General features: G+C 41.0%; 1 protein-coding gene and 1 long non-coding RNA gene across 2 annotated transcripts in view; one reads left to right on the forward strand and one right to left on the reverse strand.

Moving 5' to 3' along the window:
• Positions 1 to 1,646: 1,646 nt before the first annotated feature.
• On the reverse strand, positions 1,647 to 12,327 carry LOC116835928 (uncharacterized). Its single transcript, XR_004376336.2, has 3 exons — positions 12,254 to 12,327; positions 8,065 to 8,116; positions 1,647 to 1,716 (listed from the first exon to the last, which is right to left on the reverse strand). It is a non-coding gene; the product is annotated as an uncharacterized LOC116835928 (long non-coding RNA).
• PLEKHA7 (pleckstrin homology domain containing A7) overlaps positions 12,201 to 18,790 on the forward strand; it is a 334,075-nt gene continuing 327,485 nt past the window's right edge. Inside the window, exons 1-3 of the mRNA XM_032799204.2 lie at positions 12,201 to 12,305; positions 12,402 to 12,478; positions 12,663 to 12,720. Coding sequence (XP_032655095.1) covers positions 12,217 to 12,305; positions 12,402 to 12,478; positions 12,663 to 12,720 — 224 coding nt within the window. The 5' untranslated portion in view covers positions 12,201 to 12,216. The remainder of the gene's footprint in view (positions 12,306 to 12,401; positions 12,479 to 12,662; positions 12,721 to 18,790) is intronic.

The following is an 18,790-nucleotide window of genomic DNA, read 5'->3' on the forward strand; positions in this document are numbered from 1 at the left end:
TTGTCTAACCTGCTCTTACAAGTCTCCAATGATGGAGATTCCACAACCTCTCTAGGCAATTTATTCCAGTGCTTAATCACCCTGACAGGAAGCTTTTCCTAACGTCCAACCTAAACCTTCCCTGCTACAATTTAAGCCCATTGCTGCTTGTCCTATCCTCAGAGGTTAAAAAAACCAATTTTCCTTCCTCCTCCTTGTAACAACCTTTTACATACTTGAAAACTGTTATGTCTCCTCTGTCTTCTCTTTTCCAGACTAAACAAACCCAATTTTTTCAATCTTCCCTCATAGGTCGTGTTTTCTAGACCTTTAATCACATTTGTTGCTCTTCTCTGGACTTTCTCCAGTTTGTCCACATCCTTCCTGAAATATGGCACCCAGAACTGGACGTAATACTCCAGCTGAGGCCTAATCAGCACGGAGTAGAGTGGAAGAATTACTTCTCGTGTCTTGCTTATAACACTCCTGCTAATACAGCCCAGAACTATGCTCACTTTTTTTGCAACCACATTACACTATTGACTCATATTTAGCTTGTGGTCCACTACGACCCTCAGATCCCTTTCTGCAATACTTCTTCCTAGGCAGTCATTTCCAATTTTGTATGTGTGCAACTGATTCTTCCTTCCTAAATGGAGTACTTTGCATTTGTCCTTACTGAATTTCATCCTATCTACTTCAGACCATTTCTCCAGTTTGTCTAGATCATTTTGAATTTTAATCCCTATCCTACAAAGCACTTGCAACCCCAGGGCCGCCCAGAGGATTCAGGGGGGCTGGGGCAAAGCAATTTCAGGGGCGTATTCCATAAAAAAAAAGTTGCAATACTATAGAATACTATATTATCGTGGGGGCCCCGGCGGAGCCTGGGGCAAATTGCCCCACTTGCCCACCTTGCCCCGGGTAGCCCTGTGTGCTCCCAGTGCTCTAAAAAACCCATCTCCGTGAGGAGTGCTGGTGCACTGTCTATGACTGGTGCTTTGCAGTGCTGCAACTTGCTGCATACAGGGCCGGCTCCAGGGTTTTTGCTGCCCCAAGCAGCGGGGGGGAGAGGGAGCCGTGATCAGCGGCACTTCCACCGCACCGCTTTCTTCTTCAGCTGCAATTCGGCGGCAGGTCCTTCCCTCCAAGAAGCCTGCCGCTGGAAAGCCCAATGTGCCGCCCCTTCCCCTTGGCCGCCCCAAGCACCTGCTTGCTCAGCTGGTGCTTGGAGCCAACATCCTTGAGCAACAAAGTTGTAGCGCTGTAAATTGCCAGTATAGACAAGCCCTTAGTTACTGAAGGTTTTTTATTGGATGTTAATCACCTTAAGTTAAGTAAATTTGATGGTCTCAATCCACATTAAAAAATAATCACAGAATTGGAACCCTTTTTGGCAGTCTCACTCTGAGGCCAAAGTATGAATGAATATGAAGAATGAATTACACACGCACTCCTATAATCTGGTCCCACATTGGTGGAGCAATCTGTGGGAGCCTGTATTGCCACGATCCATGGAGTAAATGTTCTGTGGATTGGAGAACACCTGTCGCTAGAGAGGTCAGTCTGGTTTTGCTAATAAACATTACATTCACCCAAGCAAACAAGGTAAAGAAATTTCCTCAAATTTCTACAACTGCAAAGAGTAAATCTAATTAGCCATGGTACCTTACAAAGCCTGTATAGCAGCATCATCGTTAACATCAGTTCCTTCTGCACTCTGGAAAAAGGGCAGGGCTATCAGTACAAAATAAAAAGTGGAATTTTTAATTTAAATTACATATTTTTTGGTTCAGCAACAACAACAAAAGCAGCTTTAATAGCAATCATGAATTTGGGCCAAGGCATTTCCTGGGAAATTAGTCGGTATCTGGGGAGAACAGCCTGCAGCAAAACTTATCTTGACCAGTCCCTAGGAAATGCCCCAGGCCTTTGTTAGTAGTACAGCAAAATTGTGCTAAAGTTCCACTTGAGAATTTGCACATTCTCTGCAGATTTGCATACAGTAAGGAGGAGGCTTTGTGGTGGTTTTTCAGGGTCTTCATTTTCACCATACCACAATGTGTCCTTACCAAACCCCAGCCAGACACATTATGTTGGATTTGTTTCTTTTTAAAATGGGTGCTGCTCTGATAATGTCACCACCAGAAAAATATGGAAGGAAATGAGCAAAACACCCACATAATTATTGTTGACAGAACACAGCTATAATTTTACCAAGAGTGATATATTGTTAAGCCAGCCATCCACATCTCTGTTAATGAACCAATGATTTTAAAAGTATTTAGTGCCCAAAAGAACTGTACAGTCATTTTGCTTGAGAAAAAAATAATGGAAAAGACATCTGCTGGACTATGACGACATGGAAGTAATTATTGCTAAGTCTCTGAAGAACAATTAGAATTAGTTTTATTACATTTTTTACTTTATGATTAACATTGTAACTGAAAGAATCAAGATGTAAATCTGAATTAAAAGGAATTTTAAGAGATACTGAGAAATATAGTACTTTACAAAGCCGTCTGTGGAAAGACTATACAATGCAGAGTCAAAAAGACAAGTTTATCCTTGTACTATACAATACATTGCTTTGCTTTTGTTCTCTTCTGTATTCAGTCTGGTTAATTGTTAAAATTGGATTTCAGAGAACTGTGTAATTAAGAAGTAGTAATGAATGTATTATCAACCTAGATGATTATTGCATTCATTAGATAATCTCAGTTATAAAAATAGTTTACAACAAAACATTCTGGAGACTTGTGAGAGTCTTAACTATTACAGAAAGCACCAATAAAGGGATATCAATGGAGAATGGGAGATAAACTGGAAGATTCCTGTACCCTGTTTAGTTTATCTGAAAAACATTGATATATCCTGTTAAACTATAAAGATCCCCAATATTATCACTCCTTGATTGCATAGTAACTTCATATGTAGATTTTAAAAAATGCAAATTTGTGTCACATGGATTCTGAATGGTATGAACTGTGATGCTTCAGATATAACCAAAAGGTTATAATCCATCAGAGGCTAGAGTAGAAAATAAGAGCTCTGAAAGAGAAAGCAGTACTATTTTAATTGAAGGAAAATACTTAATTTTTATTTTAATTCACATAAAACAATACCAAATTTCACAGATCTTAGTTTTTTTGTACTGGCCCTAGTTATTAAGGTGTCAGCACTGTTGATCTGTTTCAAATAACTGTATTTTTAAAGCAGGAATGAAAAGGTCTGACATGTATAAATGCATTACATTTCAGAACAGTGTTTTGCACCCTGATGACCTATTTGATTATAAAGTAAGCTGAGACGCAGAATCTATTTTTGACCTATTATATGAAGGGCCACCTACACAGACTCAAGAGGAGTGGAGAACATATTAGAATGTTTCTCTTCTCCCCTTCTGCGATAGTCTGATTCAATAGTCCAGTCATAGCCAACAATTTCAAGAGTTCTTCTGTGCAACTTCAGAACATATTCTTTTCCCCCTTTTTTAAAGCATACCCACATTATTTAGCACTCTGGACAGAAATGGCCATCCAGGTTACTACCTAACAGATCAATGGTATTTAATAGAATAATGGCATTTTATATCTGTGGTTAGTGGCCAAACAATAGAGATACTTAGCCAAACTGAGTCTTGATGTAAGAAACGAACCTCACTGAAGTTAATGGAATTGCATCAATTTATATTAGGGCTGAATGTGGCCCCTGTGACATTGTACTCTATATGATTTTATGAAAAGATGCTAATGAGTGAATATAATATAACTGGAATATGCTTCATGGAAAATTCTCTTGTAAGGTACTATTACAAAGCTTATAATCTACTGAGCGTGGTCATCATATTTGTATAAATGTATCACTCTTGTATCTGAAACTAGAAATATAACTCTGAGGTCCTATTGTAATTATGCAAAGCGTGGGCCATTAATGGTGGTTTGGAATCTTGATGGCTCCTATCAACTAGGACTATTGACTGTAGATGGCTCTGTTTACTTTTAAGTCTTCCTGTATATACGTACATAGGTGCGTGTGTGTGTGTGCTGGGAAGTGGGTAATGAAATCTTACAGTGACAGATGATCATGTCACCTGAACTGGAATCCATCTTTAACCTGGTGCTTTTCCATTTAGAAGAATTGGTGGGAACCCAGAGAGGGACAAAAGATTCCCACCTTGTGCAAAGAATATATAAGGGGGTGGAACAGAACAAAGGTAGCTGCAGTCATGAGAAATCCTCTAGCTACCACAGCTGTGCATATCTTTCTATCAGTGTTATAGAGGGCAAACAATTTGAGTTTACCTACAGGGTTAAATGGATTTATTTGGGGTTTGAAGCCCATTGGGAGTTTGGTATCTGAGTGCTGGAGACAGGAGCACTTCTTAAGCTGTTTTCAGTTAAGCCTGCAGCTTTTGGGGGATGTGGTTCAGACCTGGGTCTGTGTTTGTAGAAGGCACAACCAGGCAGGGCACTGAAGTCCTAAGCTGGCAGGGAAAAGTGGCTCAGAGGTAGTCTCAGCACATCAGGTGGTGCCCCAAAGGGGTTTCTGTGACCCAACCCATCACAGCCCCCCTTGCGCAAATCCAGAGAATTCCAATTTTCTACTGAACAAAACCATTTTAAAATACTGTGTTGATGCACCGGGCTAAACTGTGGAGTTAACATGAGCCTGGAGTAAAGATTCATGTGTAATTGTACTGCCTTAGGAGTCACAGCTTAGTCCCTTCTTCCCTCTTTTCCAGGGCAAGGGTAAGCTATACCAGCCTGCACCTTTGACTTCAGAAAAGTTTTTTCTAACTTTTTTGTTTGGACTTATCATATCTCCAGAACAAATTAGCCTGCAAACTTGAAAGTGCTAGTGCTACAGCTTATTTAGTATGGGCACAGGGGTCTGCCTATGCAGAACAAGTTGTAAATCAGGGCTTATATGTGTTTTGTTGTTACTCTTGCTGAGGAGAGGTGCCTCAGTGTTACTTTGTGAGGTTAATATGGGAATTTTACAAAGACCTATAATATATAAGAATTTTGATGAGATGGGAGCACATACCCTACATTAAGATAGGCAGGGAAGGGATAAACTAGGGGTTCATTAGAGCAAGGTGATAAAGAAGAAGCAATCTTTCCGTTTCAGCCTGTAAGGAAGCTCCTAGGGTTGGACCAGGTCAGGAAGCAAGGAGAAACTAGGAAATTGACCGTCTTGCATAGAGTATACTTTGTAGGGTAAGTTTCAGAGTGGTAGCTGTGTTAGTCTGTGTCAGCAAAAAGAATGAGTACTTGTGGCAACTTAGAGACTAACAAATTTATTTGAGCAAAGCTTTTGTGGGCTAAAACCCAATTCATTGGATGCATGCAGTGGAAAACACAGTAGGAAGATATATATACACAGAGAACATGAAAAAATGGGTGTTGCCATACCAACTATAATGAGAGTGATCAATAAGGTGGACTATTAGCAGCAAGAGAAAAAAAAAACTTTTGTAATGATAATCAGGATGGCCCATTTCCAACAGTTGACAAGAAAGTGTGAGTAACAGTAGGGAAAAAAATTAGCATGGGGAAATAGCTTTTTCCCCTACCATTAATTGGGGCTTGAATAGGGACTGAGAGCGACTGGCTCATTACAAAAGCAGCTTTGTCTCTCCTGGAATTGACATCTCCTCATCTATAATTGGGAGTGGACTACAACCACCCTGATCGAATTGGTTCTGTCAACACTGGGTCTCCACTTGTGAGGTAACTCCCTTCTCTTCATGTGTCATTATATAGTGCCTGCATCTGTAATTTTCACTCTGTGCATCTGCAGAAGTGGTTTTTTAACCACGAAAGCTTATGCCCAAATAAATCTGTTAGTCTTTAAGATGCCACTGGACTCCTTGTTGTTTTTGTGGATGGAGACTAACACAGCTACCCCGATAGCTGAGGGTAGGGGACAGAAAGGATATTGATGGATGAAATGGAATCCTACTCCCTGGCCTTGTAATGGAGCGGCTATATGGCAAGCAGAAGAGAGGGTGAAGGGCAGAACAATGATGGATTTATAGTGGGGTATAGTAGTGGGGGACATGGAAGTGAGGTGCATTGAATTGGAGGAGGCACAGAAGAGGATGCAGGAAAAGGCAGAGTCTTCTCCTATGCATAAAACTTAAAATGCTCAACATATTCTAGATTTAAAACTTTAAGCCTCTTAGGTTTAAATCTATATCTTACCTGAGGAGGTTGTGAAGGCTAGGACTATAACAGTATTTAAAAGAGAACTGGATAAATTCATGGTGGTTAAGTCCATAAATGGCTATTAGCCAGAAGGGGTAAGGAATGGTGTCCCTAGCCTCTGTTTGTCAGAGGATGGAAATGGATGGCAGGAGAGAGATCACTTGATCATTGCCTGTTAGGTGCCCCAGAGGGAGTGAACCTGGCATTGGCCACTGTCGGTAGACAGATACTGGGCTAGATGGACCTTTGGTCTGACCCTGTACAGCAGTTCTTATGTTCTTATATAAAAGCTTCTCAACACCCTTTCTGCTCCCCATCTCTCTCACAAAGATAATTTCCCTCAAACGCACACCACTTGTGAACTTGCAAAGTCTGCAGGAGGGCAGCCCTGCTTTGGAGAGCTTCATAAGTTCTGTTAGAGCAGGGTTCTGCTCCTATAATCTATATTCATCAAGCTGATTTAAAGGTTTGTGTTCATTTCAGACAAACATATTCACAAACATTTTATTGAAAGTGTTAAGGGTGAAGGTATGTTTCATTGCAGTTCAGCTAAAAATTTTCGTGACCAAAAAAACCCATACAAAAATCTCACCACCACTCTCTTTACAAAAATCCAAACATTAAAAAGTCTGAAAAGTTAAAGGCTTTCTACTGCTATACAATTGTTCAGCTCTATTCCCACAAACACTTCATCACAGACGCAGTCTTAATTGTGCTACCTTGTTTTATTCTGTAATGGAAATATGGTATGGATGTATACTGTTGACTTTACATAAAGTTTATTAAATGTGTAAATACAGATTTTGAAAGAAAAGTAGTCTTAGGATACTTTAGTATGTAATAGTTGCATAAATTCAGTGTGATGTGTGGTGAAGTAGAAAATAATTTATTAACAATTGGAATGCTTAATTAATTTTTAGTTGTAGAATATGTTTGTGGTGTCACAATTGTATCTAAATAGACTGTTTTCACTATACGTATTATTGTATAGCAACGAATATACCTAGGTTTTTTTTTTGTAGTCCATAATGTTAGAAAATTACTTTACTAGGAAATCAACTAAAAATTCATTTTGATTTATGAATATAGTTGTGCAGATTTTAGAGAATTAAGTTAAACTTGGGGGAGCAGTACAAGTGATAGTGAATGATGAACAATATGGCAGTGGGGAACTACCTGCATATCTTAAGTTAATTTCCAAATTTTAATATCCAATTTTTTTAAAGGTGGAGGAGTTTTGTAAAGAAGGTGTAATTATATAGATAACATTAGCTGAACTCCATTGAAAGACATGTTTGACATTAACACTTTCTGATCCTTTTTGTTGTGAATAATCCTTTTTGGTTTAAAAAAAAAAAGCGTATTTAGCATTTTTCTTGACACTAAGGAAACTTCACTGTTCTGGAAGGAGGAGTTTGAATTTGATTTGCACCACAAGCATTGCTTTCTTTGTGGCATTTTCCCATCTGCCTCACTCAGTTGTGACAATCTCTCTGTTGAACTGAGTGTGAACGATCAATCAGATTTCACACTGGGTGTTGACTTGGTGAGCATGAATAATATCCTTAAACAGTATTTGCTGTGCCCAGTGTCTTCCTCCATGCCTTCCACAAATTGTAGAAAGCAATTAAACTTATTCATATTCTTTCCAGCATCTAGAAAAATGAGTAATTCCTTCTTCAGACTTTTGGATTCCCATACCTATAAACTGATCTGATTTACTTTATGAGCTATATTCGTTTTAAGATAGTTGTAGCATTATTGGGTGTGATCTTGCTCCTACTGAAGCCAGTGGCAAAACTTCCAGTGTATTTCAATGGGAACAAGGTAGACTCTCATATACACGCACGCACACAATTTGCCTTCAATTTACCTTTATTTTTCATGTCCTTTGGAGCTTACATTCTCTTTCGCTTACAGTGTGCCTGTTTTAAATACACAATAAAATTAAATGAATGTATGTTAAAGCTACAAAATGGCCTGTAAGAGAGAATATGCTCATGTTCAACCCTTATTTGGCATTACTGTTGATTGATTATTAGGTGATACTGAATAACATTGTGGTGATTCCTTCAAATGTTTTTTATATATTATTTTATGCAACAGCAACATCAAAGTTAGAAATGGGTGACCAAACACTTTAGCACTGTGAAATGTCAGAACAAACAGTTGTCTCTTTCCTTCTTTCTTGTAGCTGTCTCATCTAATTTTTTTACAGCTGTTGATAACTTTTTGCCACACTTATGTCTATTCCCACTGACTCCTGTGGTCCAACCGATAGAGCACCGTACTATGGGTCAGACATGGGTTTTATTCCCAGCTGTGTCATTTTACTGTGACATTGGACAAGTCATCCTTGCTCAATTTCACTTTTACTATCTGTAAAATGAGGCTAATTCTTATTCACCTTTTAAAATTACTTTGAATCCAAAGCTATCAAACGACTATACAAGTGCTACATATTACCATTTGTGATACTGAGCCAGAAAGGGTTAAGAAAAAAAAAATCACCATTTATTTCCAGGAATTAAATCCCCCAATCTCACTTTTTTTGGAGCAATACCTTCAAAACAGGATCTTGGAAAAAGGAATTTACTTAATTTCCTCAATGACTTTTTCATATTTCTATCAGTCCTTAGTCTGACAGTAGTAGTCTTTTCACGTGAGGAGTCAGTGTTGGATTTCTGACTTCTTGTAATAACTACATGCTTGGGAATTTCCTTTATGAACTGACACTTTTTTTTTTTTTTTTTACATGGCCTTGGGGGAAGATGAGCAGGTTGCACCATCTAGAATTGGGTGTAGGTGATTTTGTACACATAGCATTTGTTAGGGGGGCGGTATCTCAGGAAGTTTTTGTTCAAATGATCCCAGATTTAGACAACTACTGCACCCCTATGAGGCGCACAAAATTTCAAGACAATCTGAGTCAGCATATGGATTTTCGAGTACTTAGAAGGATTGTCTTTTAATCAGTAAGTGACTTAACATTAACTACTATTACTCCGCTGTAATACAATATTCTGCTTTTAAGTATTATATATAAAGTCTGTAATAAATGAGTGCCAATGCAGCACTTTCTAATAATGCAAAAAAGTCATGTGCAGTTGTTTATAAGGTATATGAACCTTTTATGTTAAAATACAGATTATGCAACTGCAGACTAGACTCTTGATAAACAATTCATTTAAGTCAATGGGAATCTCCAATGACACCAAAGGTCTTTCAGTCAGGTCCTTGTAACTCAAATGGAAACATCTGCCTTCAAGTTAGGAAACTTTCTTATTTTATTCTTTAACATATATGAAAACTAAGCTGTATATTTGTATGGTTTTATTAAAAATCCTGTTGTTGGTTAAAGGACAATAATTAAAAATATTGATATGACACCAGCTGAGATTAAAGTGTGTAAATGCATGTAATGGAAGTTAAGGTATATCAACTGAATCATGTAAAAGTCTTTCATCACCACCTGATGTTAAAGAGCAGTAGTAATTCAACATGTCAATATCACTAAGAGAATTTAATATCTCTGTGGGATAAGAATGGGACTTTAATGTGCAGATTAAAGAGCTCAAATCAATAATGAGAAGTAATTATCTCTGGTAGGGAGAGAAGTATGCAACATCTTTTTCAAAAGTTTATAGCTGCTTACACATTAAGCATCAGAAGCAGGTTTTAATGTTGAACAATGCTGTGTAGAATAGATTCCTTTTGAATTATTCAAAATATTTTCCATTATGTTACTGAAGACAAGTCACAGGATCATTCCAAGTAGTGGTTTCCACAATGAAGGGTTATTGTTAAACTCAGTTAGTGGTCATTATGAGTACAGAAGTCCAGGCAATCATGCGGGTCTAGAGGCAATGCTATGGCAGGGAGCTATAGGCCAATTTAACTAGTCCATGCAATTAATGGGTGTAAAGGACATGCCCTGGTGCATAAGATTCTACCAATACTTGGAAGATGTTAGCAGTGAGGGAGAGGGATTATATGATGTGGTACATGAAGATGTAACTAGCAAGAATGGGATAAAAGGAAAAAAAAATTAATCTGTATAATCTGTACAATCCTGCATGAGCTAGAGGAATAGGACTTTTTCACTTTCAGCATTTGTGAATCAAAGCATAGGAAAGACATTCTCTGCTTAAGCGCTCAACAATTCATTAAGAATCCATCTTATGTTTTTCCTGTGTTCAACAGAAAGCAGCTTGCTTTTCAATATCTTTCCCAATTATAAAGTTCTTAAGGATTGGTTCTCCCTGGCTTTTATCTTTCGTGTAGTTATTTGCACCTCTGCAAAATCAGGATGCAAAAACTCTACCCTGGCAGAGTGGTAGGGGTGTGTTTTACATCCACTTTGCACTGGTATATATAGCTGTGCAAGGTAGTGAGGAATCAGAGTAGAAAAACAGGTTTCAATTAATGTCAAGTTCATCTCAGCTCTACCTCTTTCAGTAGAGAACTTAGGGTATGGCTACACTTGGAATTTCAAAGAGCTGCCATGGCAGCGCTTTGCAGTGTAAGTGTGGTCGGAGCAGCAGCACTGGGAGACAGCTCTCCCAGCGCTGCATGTAAACCACATCCTTTACGGGTGTAGCGTCCAGCGCTGGGAGCCGCGCTGCTGCACTGATTACACTGACGCTTTACAGCGTTGTATCTTGCAGTGCTCAAGGGGGTGTTTTTTCACACTCCTAAGAGCGAAAGTTGCAGCACTGTAAAGTGTGAGTGTAATCATTTCCTTAGTTTGCTATATCTAGGTCCTTGGAACCTACCTACATAACAAATGAGACCTCGGAAACAGAGGGCCCCTGTGTACAGTGTATACATTCAAGATCCTACAGTATTTTAGTAAAAGAAGAAGTTTGACCTAGTGACTTTAGCTAAAATAGCAGACCTAAAACAACTGCATTTCAGAAGTGTTGCATATAGGAGGTACTGTGCAATAGAAAGTGCTATGTAAATTATTGCAAAATTCTGCTTCATTAAGGATCTGGCGTTTCCATTCCCTTGGCTGAATAACCACAACCTACTCTCTTCCTACTTTTTCAGTATAGCCACAGGTTCCTGGCAAGATAGCAATTAATCTCCATCATCCTCTTGTCCTCTACATCAAAGGCCTAGACTGACTAATGCCTCACCCTGGGAAACAAGCGGAGGAAGGAATAATAACTTTTTATATTCAGTCCCCAAACAGTCATTCCATCTGCCCTGATTTGTTCCCTCCAACTTGCTGGTTTCCTCACAGAGCCTTCTCCACGGGAAAAACAACAACCACCACCACCAGCAGGCAAACAATTTTTTGCTAGGAAGTGAGAAACTTTATGAATTAGGAGAAATCAGAGAATCTTAGGTGCTGAAACAAGGGATGTTGCTGCACCTCCTTTCTTGAAGGGATTTCCATCATATACAGGGTTTACAGTTCGGTTCAATGGCTCTCAGCCTCCCTGCAGAGAATACAGACTTGGGTCAGAGTAAAGAAGGGAACAGACACATTGTTGTATCCCCTGTAGGTGTGCGCTCTGGAGTTTGAGGGGAAGAGGAGGGCAGGAATGGGGGAACAAGCAGCCACCGCTCATCAGCAGGAGTTGCACCAGCTTAGGTAAGAGGAGAAGTCAGCCTGTTGCGCCCTGTTCGTGTGGGGGCATTTCAGGCGCGTTGTGTGGAAAGCGTATGCGGAACAGGCACCGTAAGCCCAGCTCTGTGCGGGGAAGGGCTCCGCAGTGGACGCCCGCACTGTAGCCAGGGAGCTGAGAAAGGACCAGAGCGGGTCTCTCTCGTCCCCTCTGCAGCCAGTTCCCCGCGGAGAGGGAGTCTCTCTCGGCTGTACAGCCAGGGACCCGCCGCCCCTGCGCCCGCTCCCTTCTCCCAAGGGAGCGGGCAGAGTTCTGCCCGCGCCTTTACCAGCCGCTGGCGGTGGCGCTGCTGAGCAGAGCAGAGCCGAGCCGGGCACTGGGCGCCGGCCGCCCGCCCGCGCTCCCCTTGGTACCCCCTCCCCGGCCGGCCGGCCGTGCGCAAGGCGAACATGGCGGCGGCGGAGGCGGTGGGGCGGGACACTCTACCTGAGCACTGGTCCTATGGCGTCTGCAGGGACGGCCGGGTGTTCTTCATCGAGTAAGGCGCGGGGAGGCGCGCGGGTGTGTGTGTGAGGGGGTCCGCCCGGGGCTGCCCGTCACTAACAGGTGCATGTTTTCCGCTTCTTCCGCCTAGTGACCTGACCCGCTCTACTACTTGGCTGCATCCTCGCACTGAGGAGCCCGTCAACTCGGGCCACATGATCCGCTCAGGTGGGTGCCCGCCCGGGGCTGGGGGTGTGTCGCGTGGCTGGGGAGGAACCGCTAACGACCGTTGTGTGGCGGGAGTCTCGCGCCCTTCCCAACCCCGCCGCCCCCCCACTTTCTCTGGACAGGGAGGCACCTTCAGGGCACCAAGTTCTCACTCCTTTCCCCTCCCTTTGTTCTGCCTCCCCAGATCTGCCCCGCGGCTGGGAGGAGGGGTTCTCCGAGGAGGGAGCCAGCTACTTCATTGAGTGAGTACCTCGCTCCCCGGCCCCCGCCGGCGGGGGTCCCCCCGCGGGGCAGCCGGTCGGCGTTGGGCGGCGGGAGGAGGGAGCCGCTGGTTTTACGGCTCGCTGGGGGATGGTCGGTTTCTGCGTGTGTGAAATGGTTCCCGCAGCCTGCGCTTGGCTCCTGTTTAATGATTACCGCCAGGGAAAGCGAAAATAAAGGCGGCGGGGAGCTGGGCGCTTGGACAAGGGGGAAGGACCCGTCCGGGAGAAGGAAATCCAGGGTCTCTAGCTTTGTCCGGGCCCGGCTCTTGCTTTTCCCCTTCTCCTTGGACCTTTCGCTGTTTATTTGCCATTAGCAACAAGTTGCACCGGGCGGGGGGACGATGTCTGCTCTTGGCAGTGTTTACACTGCAGGTTGGGGCAGCTGGGGCTCTCCCTCGCTGCGCCGGAGCAGCGAGCGGCGGCTGAAACTTGGCGGAGTGTTTTGCTCACGCTGAATGGAACGTGTCTGGAGCCGCACCGCAGCAACCAAGTGTTTTAAAAACAATGCTGTGTGAATGAATGAGGGCTGCTGCTGCTTTGCTTCTTAAACCCGACTGGATTTTATTTATTGGTTTAAAAAAAAAACAAACCGGAGGTGTGTTCTCCGGATGTTTCTGCGACCAGGCTTTAAATGATAAATGATAGTACAGTAGGATGGGAGGCAAGTGAGAAGTGCAACTTTATTCAAAAGCAAATTAACAGGAGCTGGAGGACACCCATGCTATCCTAAAAGAGGGGATGTGATCACAATTAGGGCATTTGGAAAGCTGCAGAAAACGTGGGGTAAATTGTGTAGGTGTCTGAAATTAGGTTTTGATGCTCCTACAGGGAAATTGCAAATGTGGTGTATAAACAAACTCTTGTTGCTTTGCACTAGTGGTAATTATATAGATAAGTATTGCAAAGGAGAGAAAGTGGTCTGATGTTTGGGCTTATATTGAAAAACAAACTGGGATAACTTTGTCTCTATTTCCATGTACGTTATACTGGACTCCTTGCCACCCTGAATCAAATTATGATGGTGCCATAATGAATCTATATTTAATACCTACATTGATCTTGTGTAGGGTCTGCATTGCTTTTCTCTTTGCCCCATAACGCTCTTCATTCCTCCACATTTTTAAGCTACTTTTTAAAATCTCTGTTTGGGAGGGAACGTGTTAAAATGAACAATAAACTAGAACAGTTGCGGCAGTGCAATAAAATGTAGGATCATTATGTCCTAAAAGAAACAAACCCTCTCCCCCTTATACCTGAAGGAAAGATACGTGCCTAGAGGAAATGTCAATTCTCCAAAACTTGATTCTCTTTCAAAGCTGTGGCGGAGCATACCAGTCACTTCCTGCAAATATTCAGGATATAGGACTATTTAAAAATAAGTGATTATATTCCCATATGTTGGCCTACACAGGTGAAATAGTTCAGGGATGTTCCAAAGTTAAGAAGATCCCATGGATACTGTACACTATTAGGGTATGTCCAGACTACCCGCCGCATCGGCGGGTAATGATCGATTTATTGGGGATTGATATATTGCGTCTCGTCTAGACGCAATATATCTATTCCTGAACATGCTCCCGTCGACTCTGGAACTCCACCAGAGCGAGCGGTGGTAGCGGAGTTGACAGCGGGGAACCGTGCCCGTCGATCCTGCACCATGAGGATGGGAGGTAAGTCGAAATAAGATACGTCGACTTCAGCTACACTATTCCCATAGCTGAAGTTGCGTGTCTTACATCGACTCCCTCCGCCTAGTGTAGACCAGGCCTTAGAGCATGCAGTAGAAGTGAAATACTGAGAGATTGACAACCCAAGGACACAATATGCCTTCAAACTCCTAGAAGGTAAATGATCTCAACTCATAAATGGAGTCATTTGGAAACTTCTGAGGTTATATATCTGAGGGCACGTGGAGTGGCTCCTGTCTCCTGTCGTATAATAGCTTGTTTTTTTAAAGATATGTTTCTGGGCTCTTGTTTCAGTTGAATAGCTCTACTGAAAAGTTTGCCTCTTGGGCTAGGAAATTTCAAGAAGACGGCTGTCAGTTTGCATATCATATGGCTTTCATGGATGACAGGGCTGGCTCCAGGCACCAGCTGAGCAAGCAGGTGCTTGGGGCGGCCAAGGGGAAGGGGCAGCATGTTGGGCTTTTTGGTGGCAATTCAGTGGCAGGTCCCTCAGTCCCTCTTGGAGGGAAGGACCTGCTGCTGAATTGCAGCTGAAGAAGAAAGTGGCGCAGTGGAAGTGCCACCAATCGCGATCACAGCTACTCTTCCCCTCCCCCCCACTGCTTGGGGCGGCAAAAACCCTGGAGCCAGCCCTGATGGATGATGATATAGTGTTTTTGGAGTATTCCCAGAAAAGCAGTTGTCATTTTACTTGTGCAGCATGTACTTTGAGATCATGGACTTGGATTTGATATTTTCGAGATGCCATAGTCATTTTGCATCCTACAAAATGTTTTGGATAATTGAATACTTGGTGTGTTGGCATTCCTTGAAAAACTCCTGCTATATAGGAATTTATTTTCTGTCCTTCTATGTGTGTAATGTATATGGTGCCTAATAAGCTTTAGAGAGATTTGTAGAAATGGGTACCATTCTGAATCGGCTATGGATAGTTTAGGGCAGGGGTCGGGAACCTTTCAGAAGTGGTGTGCCGAGTCTTCATTTATTCACTCTAATTTAAGGTTTCGTGTGCCGGTAATACATTTTAACATTTTTAGAAGGTCTCTTTCTATAAGTCTATAATATATAATTAAAGTTTTTAAAATGTTTAAGAAGCTGGCCAGTGGCCAGGACCTGGGCAGTATGAGTGCCACTGAAAATCAGCTTGCATGCCTCCTTTGGCACCTGTGCCATAGGTTGCCTACCGCTGGTTTAGGGGGAGAGAAGTAATCAGTGTTTTTAGGATGTCATTCCATGAAGAGAAGTTCTTTTCACTTTGCCTGTGCAGACAGCCACGGAACCTAGAAAGTTGTAAAACTTGCTTTGGATTTCTATTCCAGGAAACTTCTCCCAAACTTCACAGTGTATTCATATTCCTTTTTTTGGTTTAATTTATTTTAGTATAATATGTTTTACTTTTATCCTTTGCTCCTCTTCATACACATTATTTCTCTCCTTGTAGTTTAGTTTCCCATGCTGACTTTCTTGAATACTTGATTGCTAATTTTAAGTGTTGACTTTATAATAGAGCGCATTTAAAACTTTCCCAAGTAGTCCCTTTATTAGTGACTCATCTCTGAAAGCTTGATTTATTCTGGATGTTGTTAATTTCCATTGTCACTTGAAATAATTTAGGAGAAGAATATATACTTTATGCCAGTGCTCCCCAACCTTTTCTGGGTGGTGGGTGCCAGACGATGAGCCACTGAGGACCTTGGCTGGTGGACAAGCATCAACTGAGAAGCAGCAACGTCAAGAGGCATTGCTGCTGAAAAGCTGCAGAAAATCAGTGGCATTTTGGCGGCGACACCTCTTGATGATGCCACTTTTTGCGGCATTTTGGCAGATGCTTCTCCGCTGGCCAGTACGTGGATGCACTTAGATGCCTCGGCGGGTGCCATGGCACCTGTTGGCACTGCATTGGGGACCCCTGCTTTACACTTTATATTTGCATATTAACATAAATGATAATTAGATGCACCTCACAACCATTCAAACACTTTTAAGTTAATCCATTGCATTGTACATTAGATGCCATGCAACGTGGTGGTACCAAAATATCTCACTGCAGAATTAATCCAAGATTAAAAAGGAAACGTGACCATGATAGTAAGAAGGCAGTATTTTGATTCAAAAGTAAGGAAGAATTTATTACTATTTTAACTCTGTTTATGGTCTGTTTACCATGAAAAAAATGTGCTGATTCTAAAGGCTTCACTTGGTGATGGTGATTTTTAAAACGGACTCCAATTTGCTTCTTCATTATTTAGAAGCTTTGATGATTCTGCATTGTATTACAGATGTATAACTGATTATTTTTTTTCCTTCATAAGGCAAGTCTGTTTCAAGATGTGGCAATTCTATAGTTACCTGCTTCCTACTATTACTTTTAAGACAGGATCATCTTATTCTGGTTTTAGAATTATCATTTTTTTCTTGTGTAATCAACTAAAATTATTATATTAATTGGAAATAAACACTAGCAAATGATAGAATAGATTTTTTTTCTTGAAAAGGGAATCCTTTATGCAGTGTTTATTTTGACTCTTGAGATTAGACTATCAGGAGCTGAACGCTCCATTTTTTTAGAGTAGCAGCTGTGTTAGTCTGTATCTGCAAAAAGAACAGGAGTTCTTGTGGCACCTTTAGAGACTAACAAGTTTGTTAGTCTCTAAGGTGCCACAAGTACTCCTACTCTATTTTTTGTTGTTGTTCGGCAATTATTGAAACGTGGAAACACTTGAATTTTTGTTGTCTTTCCTCTATAGTATTGTTTAAATGAACACTTCTTAATTAACAGTCACACTAAGTAGTTTTACATTTAAAATGAGAAATAATTGAAAAGGATCTTTTCTTCTAGTACCTGTTGTTTTAAAACATCTTATTTGATATCATCTTTCAAGCCTAGTTAACCTAGTTCCTTAAAATATCAATCTGTTCAAGTTTCAAGGAATACAAATATTGTTAACATTAAACTGGCTCCTTTTAAAGAAAAAAAACACCCCAAACTAAGCAGCCAAACTCTCCAGCCTATTTTTAGAATTTATATAAACTAAGTAGCAATAATAATGTGTCTAACCTAATGTGAAGCAAAATTGGTTTTACTTTCTAGGGTAAAGCCTCCTTGAGTTCAATTTAATGAAGGAAGAAACCTATATCTATAACATTTTTCATGTCTTGGGGTCATTGAATGCTGATTTGTGACATAAAAATTAATCAAACCAGTTGAGGAGATGCCTTTGCAAAATGCTGAAAAGACTTGATCTGTTGTTAGAGTATGGCCCACCTGCATCAATATCAGATAAAGGAAACACATTGATTCTTTTAAATTCTGCCTGATGAAAATATATTAAACACACAAGCCTTGTGGAGAAAAGTTGAAACATAATTATTTAGCCTGTTGAATTTGATTTTTTTGAAGACTGAACACACAGAGAATACAGTGATTAGGGTCACAGAGCAGTGTGCTACGTTTAGAGAAGCATTGTTTGGGAAGTGATACTAGAATTTCTGTTTTCTGCCTGGGAGCATCATGGTAGGTGGACTTATGAGAGCAGAGTACAGTGTAAATTGCCATTATTTTCTAGTCTCTAATGATTGGTTGTGGCTTCAGGGACAGTTGTTTTTCATCTAGTCATTATAGGATGAGCACAGCATTGATGAATGAGTGCAGCTGTAGTAGAAGTGAATGAAAGCCCTATTAGACTTGCTCAGACTGGTTTCAGAAACTTGAGTTACTGGCATGTGCAGGTGAATTGGCTTGGTAAATTCTCTGCTTGGGGTAAAGATAAGGTGAATGCAGGGAAAATACTAAAACACTAGATCAAAGTAGATACACACATACTTAAGCCTTAATGTGTGTTCATTAGGTTAGTGCCTCCACTAACATCTAAAGGACTTTTAAGCTGAACAAGAACTGGAAGTTCTGTAAATTCTGTTCTTATGTTGCCTTTTTATAGTTTATTAAAAGAACTGAGAGGTATATCTATATAAAATGCTCTGCCCTCTGAAATAATCCGTTCAGATAATTGTAACTGGGCTTTATCTGCCTGTGGTAATATAGAAATATGTATGTAAAATACCAGAAGAAATTACATACTACACTGTTAAAACCTTCGGCAGGTATAGTGAATAGAACTGACTCTAATTGCACCAGTCCGTTCAAATGGCAGCTTTGGTATTGAGAAAATTAAGAAATTGTAACTGGAAATCAGCACTTAAAATAGCTCAAGATATTTCATCATTGATTTGTTCTTAAGCAATGTCTTTGATCTATGGGTTCTGTACCAAGTTTGACTCTTCTTCCGGGAAGACTGATCAGAGCAGAGGTGTGTTTGTGTTCAGCTAAAGAGTCATTGTTTATTAACAACTATGGTATTATT

This window comes from Chelonoidis abingdonii, chromosome 4 (genome assembly GCF_003597395.2).
Source record: "Chelonoidis abingdonii isolate Lonesome George chromosome 4, CheloAbing_2.0, whole genome shotgun sequence".
Taxonomy (NCBI): Eukaryota; Metazoa; Chordata; order Testudines; family Testudinidae; genus Chelonoidis; species Chelonoidis abingdonii.